This window comes from Agelaius phoeniceus, chromosome 16 (assembly GCF_051311805.1).
Source record: "Agelaius phoeniceus isolate bAgePho1 chromosome 16, bAgePho1.hap1, whole genome shotgun sequence".
Lineage (NCBI taxonomy): Eukaryota > Metazoa > Chordata > Aves > Passeriformes > Icteridae > Agelaius > Agelaius phoeniceus.
Window position 1 is genome coordinate 2837288 of NC_135280.1, and position 18072 is coordinate 2855359.

The following is an 18072-nucleotide window of genomic DNA, read 5'->3' on the forward strand; positions in this document are numbered from 1 at the left end:
GGCTTGGAGCAACCTGGGAATGTGGAAGGTGTCCCTGCCCATGGCAGGAGCTGGAACAAGATGATGCTGAAAATCCAACCCAAACCATTCTGTGACTTTTGGTGTGGCAGCAATTCACACAGTGCCCAGCTGACACTTCAGCCTCTCCACATGGGAGAACAAAGCTGGTTTTGCTCTTAGCTCTGTTCTGAAGGTTTCCTCTCCCAGGCTGTGATTCCACCCCTAGCCCAAGCTCCTGAGAGTGAGATCCAGCACGAGCAGCTCCTGCTGGAACCTCCCCACAGCAAGAGAAGGGCAGCAAAGGCCCCAGAGCTCAGCTGAGAACTCCAACACACAGACAGACTGTGCCACTGCAAGAGGAGAAGAGCACGTGAAGAGTTAATCCATGTGGGAGGATACAAGGAACCAATACCAGCCTAGCACATACCAGGAAAATGTGTTGTTTACTTAGAGCACTGCAGAAGGGCTCAATAGCAGCAGATCCATCGCTCAAAGCTGCCCCGGCAGCGACCATTCCCAACAGATGGTACATTTTTCACCACTGAGGTTCTCTCAAGTGTCAGATATATATAAATCCACCTTTGGAAAGCAGCAGGGGGGATAAAAAACCAAACCAAAGCCAGCAACAACAAAATAAGCGCTTTTGAGAAATTCAAACTTATTCACAGGATTAAAAAAAAAAAAAAACAACAAAACAAAACCAAAAAGAACCAAGACCACTCTTACAGTATAAACACACCAATTCATTCATTTTTACTGATGGTTGCATTTATGAATTTCATTCTCGTGAAAAAAGGGAATAAAAGGAAAAAAATTAAGAAAATAGCTATTTATAGAAAACAAAACAAAAAAGGGCTCAAACAACAGAATCTGTGCTGATGCTTTTGGATGAGCAGTCCGATGGCATTGAACATTACCTGTGCAAGCAGGCATGCTTGAAAACCTGTCTGAGTACTGCAGCTTCAGTCCCACAATCCAGGATTTCTTTTATGGTTGTTGGAAAAAAAAGAGCCTAATAGTTTCATACTGTATTTATTTAATAACTAAAATTCACAAATAAAAAGATACTTGCAAAGTCCTTTAGTTGTCTCATCCCCTCCTCCTCCACTCTACTGCTTTCAGACCCATATGCATAAAAAAATGGGTTTGGATTTTTAATTTTAACTGTTATATGATTGGTCGTTGGAGCTGAAGCACCAAATGGAGAAGATGCTTTATGGAGATGAGGGTAGAATCCTTTGCCTTCCCACACACATTTTTGGAGGAACACGGGAGATGTACCAGTGCCCGGACTCCTCTGCTCCCATTTCCCCCACCCAGAGCATTCCTTTCATTTTATATTTCCTCTGTTAAGTGACTGACTGCAGCCTCTTTTCCCCCTTTCTGTCCTCGTGGGACTGCACACACGTTGGACATTGTTCATTTCTCACTCTCCAGGCTGTGAGTCAGTGTCAAGTAGGTCCTGTTACAGCTCAGTGCGAGTTGGTTTGTAATGGGTCTTTTCATTTCAGGTAGGTTTGTGTGTCGATTCAGAAGGCTTGAGTTGTTTCTTCCTTGTTTACATCTGACAAGCTGCTGGATAAGGCTATTCATACTCCAGGAACTGTTTGTGATAGAACAGCAAATATCTGCAAGAGAGCAGAGGGACAGTGGCAGTTCTGTGCCAAAGCAGATGAGTTTCCATTGATGCAACCGTAAGACACGAGGGCTGTTAATTTTGGTTTTCTTTTCAATTTGAGGCGATTCCAGGGACACTAAGCAGGGATGAGAAGGAGGGAAGCCAGCTGACATAATTTTACCAGCAACTCAGGGAACTGAACAGCTGTACCCAAAGAGGAATCCCATGGATGCCCTATCCCTGGAAGTGTTCAAGGCCAGGGACAGGGCTTGGAGCAACCTGGGATAGTGGAAGGTGTCCCTGCCCATGGCAGGGGGTTGGAGTGAGATGAGATTTAAGTCTTTTCTTAGCCAGGCCATTCTATGATTCTATGAAAGAGTCAAACCTTGTAAAATCTACTCAGGACTTGAAAACTCTGGAAGATTGGATTCTGTTGGTGCTCAGACAGGCAGCAACCATTTAACACAAATGTGACACAAAATAAAGGTGCTTTAAGGTACAGCTGTTGCTTCAGAGTCACACTACCAGAGATCAGATCAGGATTACTGCAAACTGCCTCCCATTTACTGGAACAGAAGCAAAATGAAGCAGCAGCCATGTGGGTGAACACTCATGTCCCAGTCAAATATCTGATGTGTCAGTCTGCACTCAAATCTGGTGTTTTAAAGGATGAAGTTCCTCCTGACCCCAACTGCTGTGTGTGTACTGGTACAGCAGGGAGCCCAGCCCCTCAGCAGTCACACAGAACAGGGGGACTGATCTCCACACAACCCTTACCCACCCTGACACAGCCTCAGAGCACTTCTGAGATGCTCCAATTGTTGTAATTCCATCCAAGCCCTATGGATTCCCTCACAAGATGCAGAGCTACTGTGTCAGCCTTTATCTGAACCAGGGAAATGCATCAAAGCTCCAACCAGCCTTCATGGGCAATAGCTGTGTTGTACATCCTCTCCTCCTTGCCTCTGGCAGGTTCTTCCATGGGCATAACCCCACCTGAGCACCAGGCATGTGTTACTGAATTACAACAAACTCATTTCTCTTCTCACCTCAAAGCAGAAGTTCCCTGTCAAGTCATTTAACACTAAAATTCAGGTATTATAGATTTCTGTTTTTACTTCCCGATTGAAGTTTAAAAAAAAGGAAAAACGGGAAAATCTATTAAAAAAAATTACAACCTGAACATTGTGCCTGCAGCAATTCTCGAAAATGTCATGAATAATTAAAACAGGAATGGTAAAGACTTATCTCTGCAGTACCAAGTCCATAGTGGAAAATGCAAAATGAAGACTTTAGATTTTAAGTTGCTTTTTTCTTGGAACATAAACCAGTCCCCAGTGCTTCCCTCAAATGAGGAACACCACGGTGCTTCCTTGAAAGATACTGCTCTGTCCTCCCAAAGCTTGTGTAATATAAATATCAGAAGCCATAATGTCAATCTGAGATTAATTTAAAGCCATGAGCTAAGAAACAGCTCATGTTCTCTACCTGCCTCCCATAGAGCCTTGCTATTCTGGGTCACAGCACTTCCTTAATGGATTTTCATCCAATCTTTTACACTCATCATAATCCAAAGGTTCTGCAGGCACAGACTGGATTGTGTCATAGAGGTAAGCACTGCTCCTGAACTGGGTGATCACATCACTCTGGTTTTCAGAATCCCTTCTATTAGCAGGAGTTTGGACACCAGCAGCAGTTCCAGACATTGCAGTCACCTGATGTCCCTTGTCCTTCCCCTTCCTTTCCTTCAGCAAATCCAGGGTTGTAAAGCAATCATGGATAAATGGAACTGTGCAGTCTCCATGCTGAAGCACTGAGCATTACAGGCGATATTCAAGAGAGAAATTATCCTTCTCTATGATTAAAAGGGTTTTTTTAAAGTAAGGAAAATCCAACAAAGGTGAAAGTTTGCCCTCCTTTCCCCTTCCCAGGGGACCACTTACCCTTCACTGTCTAGCACATCCTTAATGCTTGCCTTGGTGATAATGGCATCATCACACTTGAACCACTGGTCCTTGTGCTGCCTGATGAAGCTGGTATAGTGCCCACTCTCCAAGGTTCCCTGGTGATTAACTACTGCAAACAAGGAATACCTGAGACAGGAAACAGACCATCAATATGTGCATCCAAAGGGGGAAAGAACACACATTTCACACAGGCAGAAACTTTTGTTCATAAGCACATGTAACAATGGTGAAGGATCTGATCCATCAGTAAAATACCAGCTCTAACACTAGCTGGGAAGAGGGTGGCCTTGCCCAGGGAAAAAAAAAGAAAAATTTCTCTTTTCCTGTCTTGCTATTTCTGCAACTCTCCAGTCTGGTGATCACTGTCAGCTTTACCAATACTGGCTACCAAATTTGCTTCTAAAATAGATCAATATTGGTGCATTCCTGAAGAGGAACACTGATTATCCAGTCTGACCTTCTACTTTCCTGATTTACTCTAGTGAACCAGAAAAAATGCATCTGAGATATGGGAAGGAGGTAATCTTAGATATTTCTAATGATAAACTGCTGAACTGATTAACTGCCCTTAATCTGCAAAGCCCATACTTATTTTGAAATACTGAATATATTCAGCCTCAACTTCCAGCTCTCAGATGCTGCTGTGCATTTGCCTGAAAACTTGCAGGCCTACCTCTGTTCCAAAAAAGATACTGATAAGCAAGTTGCTCTCTTTTTTTTTCCCCTTCTCTTTTTTTAAAAGTGCAAGACTGAAGTCTTTGGCTCTTTTGTTCTAAGGTAAGATTTTGTTTCCAGTCTTAAATACACTAGTGGCTCTTTTTCAAGCATTTTCCACTCTATTTAACTCTTTTATAAAATGCTGCCCTCACACTTTGTGTGTGACACAAGCACAGCTACACAATGGTAAAATAATCTCTCTAATCTCACTTGATATTGTCCTACTCAGGTTGAAAATTCATAGAACTCTTTGACACAGTGGTGCCACAACAAGGCACCTATTCACTGACTGCCTACAGAGCCACTGATTTAGAGCCACCCTCTCTAGGGGAGCCCTTGAATCCATCTGGGATGGACAGCACACTTCAGTCCCAGCTGGAGCCTTCTGACTCTGCCCCAGCTCTTCCCTGGCACCCAGATTCCTGAGGAATCCAGAAGTCTTTGCTCTCATTACCTAAATCTGCTTAATTTTTAACAATTTCTCCAAGTTAAGGCATGTGCAAACCACAAAAGTGATCAGCTGTGTTACCTTCAGACCTTTTCTAGCACTACTGAACACCCTACATCTAATGATTCAAGCTCTGGGCTCACACAGCATCTGCCTGGTACCTGCCTGGTGACACCTGCTCTAAGACCAGGTTAGTTTGATTTTACATCTTTGTGTGATTCCAGCAATGAAAACTGTAATCTTATTTAACTGAACAAGTAAGGTTTGTGTGACCATTTCTATTCCCATAAAGCAAAGGATACTGGTTTCAATTACACCCCCTTTACATTCTTGAGCAAGTCCCACACCAGTCCATCATTTATTCTGATTGGAATCAATATCTGCCCAATAGACCCCAGGATTACTGGGATCACCTACTCCTGACTTTGAGTGTCAGTGTTCTAATTACTTTCTTTGGTCCTCTGGAACTCCCTTTGCCATTACAATAGGAAGAGGAATATTTCAAGGTAACACCCATCCCTTGTAATAAACATTGTGACCACAGCATTTCATTTTGCCCACAGACCATTTGAGGGCATCACCCTCAGCTCTGCAGTGAGTGAAGCTTTGCTCTGCAACCTTCCAGACTTACTGTGCTGTCAGATATGGTAATGCACTGGCACTGCAGGATATAAAGCAACACTATCTCCTTCTAGAAGGCAACTACCTTTCACAATAGGAGGCATGGAATGTACCACTTACTTATTATCATTGTTTAGACTATCCGTCGGCTGCTGGTACTGCCCGTTCATTCTGCTCTCTTTACTGCAACACACACACACACAAAAATCCAGTCACTTAAAGCAGTGGCTCCCCAAACCCAGGAAATGGCTCTGACATGACACACAGCCTGTTTTCTGAATCCAGGTCCTTATTCCAGCTGAGCAGCAAAGGGCTGATTAGGATGCTAAAGATGCTTTATTTGCTCTCACAGCAGTGCTACATCACAAACACCATTTCTCCTCCTGGTCAAGGCTCCAGTGCTGCAAATACACATCTGTTTACGTCAAATGTTTTATCCAAAAAGCTTCAAAACAGGTTAAGAAAAGATTTGTATTTGAAACCCAGGAAATTATCTAATTACATCAATCCTTTATCTTGTAATGGGTCAATCATCTTGGCTCTGACTTCTGAATTCATTTTGTGTTTTGACAGCAGCAATAGGATTATGCTGTTGATTTCCTAGCTGGTGAAATTCAGACTACTGAGTTATGCCTGCTGATTATCCCATCTCTATTCCATTATGCTGGATACCTTTCATCAGCAGAGCCTGTTCTATCCAGGGAGAATTCACCACAGAGGAACAAGGAAGTCTCAGAAATATATTGGAATAAACCATATATTCTTAACATAACAGTATTTAACAGAGCTTCAGGGCTCTTCTTTCTCTCTTGGTAGAAGCATCTACTTTTTTTCCTGGGAAATAAGAAGTGCAGGCAAAGCTTGGAATTATAAGTAAAATTTCAGCATCAAACAGAGTCTCTCTGTTAAGAGATACCACAGTTTGGGGCTTTCTGCACTGCTTCAGATATAAATTAAATCTGAATATCCTCTTGCATATTTGCATGAATGTCTGACAAATACTTTTTAATTAAGCTGATTAAATTCCTTTCATAAAGGTGCATTTATATAAATGCCACGTCTTCCACAAACCTGGGAGGTGGGAGAAGTCTTGCTGTTTCTATTTTAATCTGGACTATGTTTTTGCTTCTTGCAGCATTCTCTAAACAGAACTTGAAGGTACTAAACAAAAACCCCCAGATTTGCTTATGTGCAGGAATAAAAAGTAAGGATTTTTATAACTTCAGGAATACTGGTTGGGGATTAGGCTGGCTCTGTTCTGGCCAACTGCACAGGATGGCAGGTGGGTGGGCACTGAGGGGATGGGACCAAAGCAGGGATCTGAAGGCAGGATGGATCTGGGTCTATAAATTGAACAGGCAACAGAAACATAACACACATTAATTAAAGAACCCCATCACAGTGTTTAAATATAAATCCTTTTCAGGCACATGAAAGTGAACAGTTTATCTAAAAATGGGTTTAGACAAGCTACACCTTCCACAGAGAAGCTCATGGCAGAAGTGTCCCCACAGACACTGTTCTGTACCCTCAAGAATGCTCCCTGTTTTGTGCTGCACGTGTGTGAATGGGAACCAGTTCTGCCCAGCTCTGTGGGGGGTTTTGGACTGGGAACCCACCTGGAAGCCATGAAAGGTGTCATGTCCAGCTCCAGTGGAAACGAGACATACGTAGTGATCTTCCGCCTCAGTTTGGCTGAGTGTTCAAACCGCTGCAGGCAAAGGCAAGAGGTTTCTTCTTTAGAGAAAGGGTAAATTTTATCTCTTTTATAAATGTCCTAAGCTTAGAAACAATGCCATGAAAGCACATTAGCAGTCACTATGCAGGGACAGCCCCAGAGTTTTCCTACCAGCTCTGTGGGAATGTCCATGTAAATAACAACACATTTCTCACAGGGAAAAAAACCACCATTGGTGGGCTCGATGTTAACACAGTATTAATTAGATTATTTACCTTGATATCTATGCTTACAAACCTATTCCCAGCTGACATCAAAGAAAAAATATATTAAACAAGGAGAGCACACAGAGCCTTTACCCAAAGCAGTGTTCATTTGCACCAGGGCTATTCAAACCCATGGCTGCTGCCTACCCTGGCTCACAGAACTGGTGACAACAGAGTTTGCCTTCAGATTCACACTCTGAATCCACCCATCCCATCATCTCAAGTGATAGGAGTCAAGCCTACACAGGAATACCCATTCAAATTAAGGCAAAAAATGGAATATGCTAACAAAAAAAGCCTTGTCCCTCAGCCAAAAGGGGCCTGCAATACCCATCACCCTCTCCTCATCTCCTTCATTGAACATTAAATTGGATCAGGAACAAACACCAGAAAGAGATGAATGAGTTTCTATATAAAGGCAGCTTCCCTCTCCATTTCTCAGAAATTCCTCTCTATTTACACTTCAAGTTAATTATTTTCCAATTGTGGTGCTGTAACAATTCCCTAGCAACAGATCCAGATGTGAAAAGCTGAGACTTTTGTAATTCTTATCTTTTGTGTTTCTCTCTTGCGTTAACACACAAAATGAAATTTGCATTTTGCATAGACAGGACAACACAATTACTTAGGGAAAGTTATTTATTTCCCAAAAAATCTTCAGTCATTTGGAATAACACAAATACTGAACTAAGTATAGGAAAGGAGTGGAGCACACTTGACTTGCCTCAGAACTTTTCCATGCTTTTCCTTCAATACAGTGGTAATCTTTCAGTGAAAGTGTAAAAATTGTACTATGTAGGATGAGGGGGTGTAAGTGGAGATTGGTTTCTGTGCTGGTTCAGGTTTTGGACCAGCCTTCCATCCTGTCTCTAGATTCAAGCTGGTTAACCTCCCCCAGACACACTGCAAAGCTACATCAGAGATAATGTAACACTATCCTAATAGAAAACCTAGCTGGCAAGGCAAGATGTTCTTTATATTCATTTATGTCATAAAAGTTTAGTCAGTGAAAGCCAGAAGACATGTCCAAGAATTCAGCTCATCCTCTCAGAGAGGAAATCACATCCTTTGCTCTGTTGGCCCCCTGTGAACTTACTTTGAGATGAAAACAGGCCACAATGGGTAACTTCTTCATAGTGAGTTGTTTGGTAGATTCTTGGTAGCTATGGCAACCACTACATTTGATTTTGGCACTGCTTCCTAGATGTTCTGGCCTTGTAAACCTAAAAAAATATTGAAAAGCAAAGGAATGCACAAAACAATCAGATGGTTTTTGACATGTGCTGGAAACGCTCTCACTTGTGGGTCACTGGCACCACAAGAGACAAGAGTCAGTGGGTTTTGTGTAATTTTGGAAAAACCTACAATCAAACCAGAATAATGTAAAGTGCCATGGCTCAGATATCCAAATGTGACATGGATCATTGCTCTGACTTGCACTGAAGTGAATCAGTGGCTGAGAAAGGAGCTCAGTGTCAGTTCATCTCCTACAGCAGAGCAGCTCATTTTCATACAGAAAGCAAAGAAAGATCTTTTGTTTTCAAACCCAAAAACATTGATATGGAAGACACTCTTCTGCAACACACTATCCTACCTTGTAGCCCTCCAGGGCTGGGATCAAAGCTCTGAGATGGAAAGGCCTGTAAACACAAAGTTCTTTGGAAAATACAGATACCCTTCTAAAAAACCTTTGTTGACAAAAATCTCTTTCAAAATTTTCAGACAGAACTGCTCAAAGGAGCCATGGGAAGAAACCATTAGGGAACAGGGAAGTGCTCACAGAAAATGGACTACCTCAATGTTCTCACTACAAACTAAAGCAAAATCCCTCTTTTCCAGAAACTCAGCACAGAAAGGCCAGGACCATGGACTTTCCTTCCTGAGTCCTTTCCTCCAAATTTAAATTTTCAAAAAGCAAATCAACCATTTCCCCAGAGGCTGCCTTGTAAGTAAGATTTTTGAGATGAAATATTTCAAAGTATAGATTAAAATTTTCATTTTAAATTTCTTCATGAAATGAAGAATGTGAGGGCAACACTCTGTCAGTTTGTCCCTCACCCTCACTCTGACTATGGCCAAAGCAGCACTAAATGACATCACAGCTTCCTGACTAATTAACAAGACTTCCTTTACCTGGCCTATGTGCCATCATTCTCTGTTTTTTTTTTTTTTTCTTTGTATTTGTTTAACCATTTGCATTTTGGGTATTCAATACTCATATAGATAAAAGGACCCTGTAATCACCTGTAAATTGTGGTGTGTATTTGGGAGTTATCCCACAATAAACACACACTTTCTAACTTTAAGCTGTTGGAGAGTTTTTGTCTGTCACAGTTGGATCTCAGAACTAGATCCATACCCATATTTTAATCAATCAATACCTTCTCAAGCAGTCTGTGAGGGTGGTGGTGCCCGACACGTGGCTTTCCCCGTTGACCACGCTGCCATCGCTGCCCGGACTCAGCGGCCAGAAGGGGGTGGAGGAGCCTGGCAGATCCAAACTGATGTCCCAGAATGGGTCTATCGTCGTGGAAACGCCACTGTGGGGACACAAATGGTTCCACACATGTCATCCTCATATTTTCTGAAAAATCCCTTTGCCAGGATTTTGCTCCTGGGAAGCTGAGAAGCCTCAGAGAAAAATTAAAACAATAATTATCTGATTCGCTTCTCCTGTGTTTTGCTGCTTTGGAATGTGGTTGGAGATTGTTTATTCAACATGTGAATTGTTTTGATTTAATGCCCAATCACCATCCAGCTGTGTTGGGGCTCTGGAGAGAGTCACAAGTTTTTCATGATCATCTTTTAGCCTTCTGTCTGTATCCTTTCTCTATTCTTTAGTATAGCATAGTATAGCATTCTTTAATATAATATAGATCACAAAATAATAAATTAGCCTTCTAAGAACATGGAGTCAGATTCATCATTTTCTTTCCTCCCCACGATGGGGGCCCCAGAAAATACCATACACACCCCTTTAAAGGAAGCCAAATGAAGTGCTTCTCTCTCGCTTTGGGGTGCACTCCAGGTGCTTAATTTTAAGGACTTTGGGATCTCCATCACCCCTAGAGGGCACTCAGAGATGACAGAAAATAGAGCTGCTCCAGAGTGTGTGCCCACAGTGGATCATTTCCCTGCATATTTAAAAGCTGTATGTTTGGGGAAATGTACGTGATGTATTAAAAGCAAAAGAGAAGTATTTAAGACATTCTCCCACTCACTGGAGCCCTGAGACTCAAAGCAGAGCTGCTCTGAGACAGAGGCACTACTGACCAGTATAAACCAGTTAACATCTGTGACAACAGCTACACGCCATCCGACTAGTTAGCAAGCTGGTCTTGTCTGCTCAAGACATGGAAGATTGTGCTTGAGGCTACCTCAAAAAAGAGAAGGCTTGAAAAATACTCTTGCTGTCCAGCAGTGCACTGAATTGAGCTTTGCAGTTCCTCTCAGCATCTCCTCCAGCCTTTGGGATTTGAGAGGCCAAAGAGTAACTGCAACAAGCAGTAGCTCGTGTTCTCCATCAGAGTTCTCTAAAGACAGCTGAAGACAAGTCAACAGCCAGACTGTGGAAAAAGCTGCTCAAAATTTTAACTGCTATTGACTCAAATCTTTTCTTCCAGCATCCATATTTTTAACAGAAGTTCAGGGGTCTAAGCTCCTTGGTGTGTTTATTTTTTGAGTTCTCTCTTCCCCTAAAACCAGTGTCTTTCACTCTGCAATCTCATTAAGCCTTCAATATTCTGCCTTTTCCCTCTGCTTCATTTGTGCAAAAGTTGTCAATTTCAAAAGGAAACTTCTTTTGTCAAAGTTTCATCAATGTTAATATTGTGTCATAACAAATCAAGCTTTGCATTATCACATAAGGATTCTGTGGCTCTACCAGGCAAAGAACAAAATTTCCTATGTTTTCCTCACAGTAAATCTTTTGCAAATCCCTCCAGGAAACTGAGAATAAAAGCAGATTCAAACAAGCCCAGCCCATGTGCAGGACAGCAAGAATGTGAGGCAGAACAAAAAACAAGAACTCTGACTTCTGCACTATGGCAACACCAAACATGTCCAAAGAGAAGTCAACTTGTTCCAGTACAGAGTAGGACAATAAATACATTTTTCCATACTCTTGTAAAGGCTTTTTTCTGGTACCTGAGATTACATTAGGCATCAGCCTCTTTGAAACCTCTCTCCTGATAATATATTAATATATGAGGCTCCTGACTGAAAGAAAATGTGGTTCTATATCGGAATTTTCTTCAAATGTATTTGCAATGATGTATTTTGAAATTCAAAGAGATCTTGGAAGTATTTTCTTTATGAACTTGGGAAAAAAAACCTTTTCCAGACGAGTAAAAGGTTTGTGTGCATAAGCCTCTAGTACTTCCCTGGCAGCTTTTTAGGTATGTCTTACTATGTGACAGTTAACTGGTAATTGATTGCATTTAGCTGACAGAATGATAGAGTTAGAGAATCCCAGGATGGTTTGGTTGAAGAGACCTTAAACATCATTTCATTGCAGCCCTTGCCATGGGCAGGGACACCTTGCACTAGACCAGGCTGCTCAGAGCTCCATCCAGCCTGGCACTGAACACTGCCAGGGATGGGGCAGCCACAGCTGCTCTGGGAAATCTGTGCTGGTGCCTCAGGGTGCTGCACTACCACAGTTCTTGTCCTTCTGGAGTTTTGCCAGATTTATTGGTGTTCAAGAGAGGAAAGGTTCAGGGCACTGCACTGGAGGGGTGCAGGTTTGAATCAGGATCAGGAGAAGTGACTTACTGGCAGACTTGACAGGTAACATCCGACTGCAGTCCGCCTGTGAAGATTTGGTCTATGATGCAGTTACAGTGGTTGGGGTTGTTGGCCTTCTTCCCATTATCATCACCTGCAGGAATGCAAACACAGGCTCAGAAGTCAAAAATCCTTGGAGGGAACAGTGGTTTGTCTTGGACTGTGTCTCCAGTAACTCTTTCTAACTCAAACTTACACTGCAAGTTCACAAGGATAATACAGAACCCTGCAGAAGTTGTGCACTGAAGGAAACAAGATTGGAATTCCTTGAAAAATATAGAAGATAACCAAAAGGTGACTAAATGTAGAGGTGAAGCTTTAAGCCATAGAAGTTCTTAGCCAAACCCTTGCTCAGGGTATCTCCCTTTACAGAGGTTTGCTTTGCACTGCCTGGCATAAAGATCAGCTCCTCAGACAAAGGAGTTGCCAAGGTGGTTCATGAAAATTGATATTTAAATTTCACAGCAGCAAATGGTACTTTTTGACTTCTATCCCAGTCAACTTCTGTGAGTAGAATGAGGAGAGTTTGTTAAGAGCCCTCCACCCCCAGCCCACTGCCTCCATCAATGTGCACCTTCCATAAGGTTTTTATCAGTGGGAAAATGAAAGATGTCCTTATCTGAAGGGAGGAGGTAAAGCTGTGTCCTCCTCCAGCTTCTCCAGGGGCACAGTGAGCACATTCCCATCTCTGAGGCATCACACACTGTCACTGCAGGTCCCAGGGGGAAAGTGTCATTTTTAGGACTTGAGTGCTGAGATTAGGCCAATTCAACTGTCTCACAATAACCAGAGTATTAAATAACCAGAGTATTAAACACTTCTGCACACAGCTCTCAGCTTCAAAGCCCTCTCCCTCCATTCCCCAAGGTGAAGTAGGAATGACACCCTTTTCCTTGGATTCCCAGACTGTCCAGTCCTTATTTTCCTTGGGTAGGACAGAAGCAACTGGGCTTGCTTTGCAATCAGAGATGCACACACCAACTACCACACAGCACCAGCTAATTATTTTTTAAAATACATCTCGAGATGTTTTACCATCTCCTTCAACAGCAACTGCTACAACAAAATTAAGTTTGGACAGGTTTCCCAGTGTATTTAACTTACTGGGAAGTATTTGATTTCTGAAACCGAGATGCTAAGATTGAAATATTGAAATACTCCTCAAATCTCTGCTACTTCTCAAAACCAATTATTTTCTACTCAAGAATGTCCAAAAAAAAACACCTGAAGAAATGAAAAGTTTCTAAAAGCAGGGCAATAGACCATTTTTATGTATTTAAGGTGCTCTAGCTGGAGCTTTCTTGTAGTAGGAACAGATAGAATTGTATTTTTTTTCCCAATGAAGCTTTAGAATTATGCTGAAAAGTATTATATAATAATCTGGCAAAGGTTCCACTGGATACTAAGTGTGGAAAAGCAGTCATAGGTGATACCTACTAAGCTGCAATGGGCCACTTGAGTTAATTAGATTCTAAATGCCTGAGGAAAGTTCTCCCTCAGCTGCCAGATTTAGGCTTTAGAAACTTTTGTTTGAATTGCCAAGAAAAGCACATTGTTTCCTTAAAACGACTCTTGAAGAAAATGCTCTAAAATTAGATTTCAAGTGTATGAGGTTCAAGTTGGGGGTTATCACACCCAGTCTGAGGTGTTTCTTGATGGGAATTTCAGCTAAATCTCACTGAACTTAAGAGCTTTTAAAGGGCTCAATTATGCTAAGCTAATGAAGAGGGCATACAGGATAGAGACTGTGCAAGGCATCCTTCACCTACAGAAAAAGCTTCACTTATACTCACAAGCATTAAAGAAAAAAAAATTCAAAATAGAATTAACTGGGTTTTAGTCAAAGCTCTACTTTTTCTTTTTAAAGAGCTACCACATCCTTGTAATCTGCCCATTTCAAACATTGTCTCTGCTTTGTTTTGAGGGGGCAGGAGGAGGAAAGCAGTGCTGAGAGCTTTTCCCTGGATCACAGGTACCATCCCAGCTGGACACCTTCAGCAGACAGGCATTTCCTCCCACAGAGAGAACTGAGCTCTCCCTTTTCAATTACACAAGTCAATTAGGATCAGTGATGAGAGGGTCTCAAATGAATATCCTGCAAGCTTGTTCCCAGCAAAACAGAAGGGTATTACCCACTCAACATTATTTCCCATGACATTTGGTTGGAGAGGAGGGAAAAAAGAGTAAGATTACCACCTACACACACTTGTCAATATGGAACAGATGCTGAGGGGAGGTATATTATGCAGCTGAGAACTAGAAGCTGCTAGATTGTTGTGCTCAAGTTAAGGTTCCCTTCAACATTTCTGTCTCCCAAATGAGGTTTTAATCTCAGATATTTTTTGGGGCTTAAATCTGGCCCAGGGAAATCAGCAGCTTTTAAGAATGGCCAGCACAGGGCTAAAAGCAAACTTAAAAATACATCAATGTACATATTAATGTGATTATGAGAATAGCTGAAAATTGAATTTAGGAGTTTGCACTCAAATTAAATGCAACTCTCAAAAAACCCCACACAGGTTACTACTGTGTCTGTGAAATAACTAAGCATGTTAATCTATTTCAAAATAGGCATTTAATATACCACTAAAGGTAAATAATACACAGTAAAAACAGCTTAAAAATACACAGCATTTTAAGACTGCTTTTGGTTTTGATATAAAAATACAAGTTTTGCCTCAATCTTTCATTCTGTATTTTAAATGAGAAATGGGAAGTCAGGAATTGTCAGATTTTAAAAGAGGTATTTATCAAAACAAGACATTAATGTTAATATTTCTGCTTTGCTTTGGTCCCTGGTGTTCTGAACAAGTGCTTGTTATTTCTGACAAAGCAGTGTACACACAAATCTATATGGATCAGAGCAGATGACATGTTTCACAAGCATATGCTCTATCAATTCCTAAGAATATCATACAGAATTCACAGAGCAGGGCAGTGTTTTCCTCCCAAATCTCAGTATACCATTCTTTTTCTGGCTTCAGATTTGTTTTGCAGCACTTCTTGTTAAAGGTGAATGCAAAATGCTTCAAGAAATCCAAATAAACGAGGAATAATCAGCTTTAAGGTACTACTCTCCCTTTTTTAAAACTACTGAATCAAGTTTGGGATAAAACCACAGATTACTTCTATTTTTTTATCTTGCTTTTTGAACCTTTGTGTACCAGTGCCCATCTCTGCCACTTGAGTGCTGTTGCTTCTGCAATGAGTACAGAAACCCCCACAGCAGTGATGCCACTGGACAGAACAGTAATTTTTGACTTGCAGTATTGATCCTTTTAAGAGAACAGTAATTCAGGTCTAAGTTTCCCCAAGCTTGAAGATGTCTGAGACAAAGGTGGGAAACTGAAAAGTGTCTGCATGATTGGGAGCTCACTGGTGTGGAAGTTTGCAGAATCAGAACCCCAAATTTATCCCAAGCACTGGGGACAGAGATGCATCTGTCATGTTGACTAAAAGCTCACTTAATGCTTCACAGCCTGGGCAGAAATACAGATTATTTACACTATTTTTTCCACTAAAATACTACTTTCCAGTTAGATCACCTGCCTCCAGCTGTTGAAATGAAAAAGTGATGCACAGGCAAGATGCACTTGTCCCCTTTTATTCAGAAATGTATTTTTTATTGCTCCAGCAGCACAGAGGAGCCCATTGAGGGTTTAGAATGTGCCCTGCCCAGATGCCACAGCTCAACCCAGCAGTGCCAGCACATCTATCACCCCTCAGACAGGATTTACATGGACAGCAGACAGGTATCCTGGCCTTCCAAAACTCCACAGATGCCACTAAAACAAAGTATAGATTCAACCAGCATTTAAAACACCAACCAAATCAAAACAAAATTACCTGGGCCAGCCTGCCCACATAATCATCTCAGGGCAGTTGTAGGATTACAAAATGTATCTTTAAATGGACATCAAAATCAGGTATTTTTCTTAATTTAGGCAGTGAAAAATCAACAAATATTCACAGCTTTGTCTTCACTTGCACTAAGAGATTTCCTAGACAGCTGAGTACACAGAATGGAAAAGGGACAAATGACTAATGGCAGCCAAACAAACATCACTGGATATTTATACCTAAGGAATACTTTCATTTACTTTGGTGCCTGAAGCCTTGGTGATCATGAATAATGGCCAAAAACTGGAGCAGAATTTCCCCCATGACTTTATTTTATTTCACCGTGTGTTAATTGTAAAACTTCATTACTATTGACGGGAAGCTTTAAAAGCTTTTTTCGTTCATTAAAATAAATATTTAATATTGGCAGAGGAGGCATTATTTGCTTATTGTAGCTGTAGGACATATTCTCACTATTAGTAATAATATTTTTACATCTGCACACTTCACATGCAAGTGTGTCTGTGTGGATACACAAGTGGGAAAACTTTCTCATTACACTGAAAACTAGTTCATTCCAAATGTGGTTTTGCATGACTATACTTGAAATTCTGTTTTAGCTTAACTTGTTTGGTTCCCACACAACTGCTCAACCGCTTATTTTAAATTACCTTGATGTGGTAAAGATTATTTACTATGATTTAATAAAAGCCTTTCTATTTCTTCAGAAACAGAAATTTGAAAACCTGACAGAAGAGATATCAAGGAAGATTCTTAAGGTCAAACCACTTTTTTTTTCTAAAGTCTTTTCAGATTCTTTATCAGTTTGAGAAGAGCTCAGGGACCATTATTATTCCAAGTTTTTCTTTTTACAATTCTGAGACACAAATACTCCTTCATTAATTAATGAGGATGTGTAGAAGAAATATGAGCATTATCTTATATCAGAGATGATGAAAAAACTTCAATATTTGTTAGACTGATGCTCAAAAATTTAACATGAACAAAGAAGTGCTTCTGTTTGCAGCTGAATTTATTCAGAGTTAAGAAGTCAATATTTGGTTAGATTTTGTTCCTTACTGGACTTCCACACCAGTTTAATTTGGATTATTGAAATCCAGTTAGTGGTTGTCAAATGACAGACATTAATAACTAAAAGGAACTGCTCTGTGTGTTCCTGTCCTTAGCAATACTTTTTTTTGGAGAAGATTCTTTTGGAAGCACCAATTATGGATGTGAACAAGCCCATCTGCTGCCATGCAGGGCTAGCTCAGAGATAAAAGCAAGATTCACAACGGTTCAGAGAAGCAGCAGCAGCAGCCTTCCCTTGGACAGTCTTCTGATAAGCCAAAAAACTAAACCCTAAGTGCTTTTCCTTGAGCAAAGCTGAGTGCTTAAATCTTCTTTTTGATAACCAAGGACTTTTTGTTTGTTCTGTTAGCATCAACTCTTCTACCTTCCCTTGGAGGAATAGTAAAAATTTCACTGGTGCAGTAAGTGAATCAAGTTAGAGCAAACATCAGCGGATTGGGAAATTTTCAGTTCAGCTAACAAACAGAAAATACATAATTTCATATGATATTACAAAATCAAGACTTAGATACTTCACATCAAAAAGCACGATACTGAATAGTTTTATTGTATTGTACAATTACGTATTGTTCTATACAGACTAATAAAACAAGATACCACAGCCACCCATTGCTCTTCCTTATTCACATTTCTGTAAGCAATTTGGTATCAGAAATACAACAGAATCATATTTAAGCAGAATAATAGTATTAAGTATTAAGACATAACCTCTACCCTACGTTATTTTCATCAGTCCCATGACACACTGAGTAAGAGTTGTTCTAACTACTGAAAGTATAAATAGAATTAAAATGGCAATTTAAAAGAAAAGACAGTGACTCACAACCAATAAGAGAACATCAAGATGGTGATTCAAACCAATGTACAGACTTGTCTGCTTCTAACTCTTGGTACTTTTTGACAGTGGGGATGGTTTATTTATTTCTAAATATTTGAAGTCTACCGAACATTTTTAAAGGAATTTGCTAAGAGTGCTGCACTGGCACTAGACTTGGTTTAAGAAGAGATGGTTCTACCTCCTTTGGATGCAATAATCCTTG

The 18072-nt window shown here is 40.8% G+C and overlaps 1 protein-coding gene across 2 annotated transcripts in view; it reads right to left on the reverse strand.

The window, feature by feature from the left end:
- Positions 1-1016: 1016 nt before the first annotated feature.
- USP22 (ubiquitin specific peptidase 22) overlaps positions 1017-18072 on the reverse strand; it is an 88871-nt gene continuing 71815 nt past the window's right edge. For both annotated transcript variants that reach the window (XM_054643456.2, XM_054643455.2), the window contains 7 exons: positions 12089-12194; positions 9697-9855; positions 8412-8538; positions 6991-7082; positions 5492-5554; positions 3562-3711; positions 1017-1628 (listed from right to left, as the gene is read on the reverse strand). In XM_054643456.2, the coding sequence (XP_054499431.1) occupies positions 1586-1628; positions 3562-3711; positions 5492-5554; positions 6991-7082; positions 8412-8538; positions 9697-9855; positions 12089-12194 (740 nt within the window). In that variant the 3' untranslated portion in view covers positions 1017-1585. The remainder of the gene's footprint in view (positions 1629-3561; positions 3712-5491; positions 5555-6990; positions 7083-8411; positions 8539-9696; positions 9856-12088; positions 12195-18072) is intronic.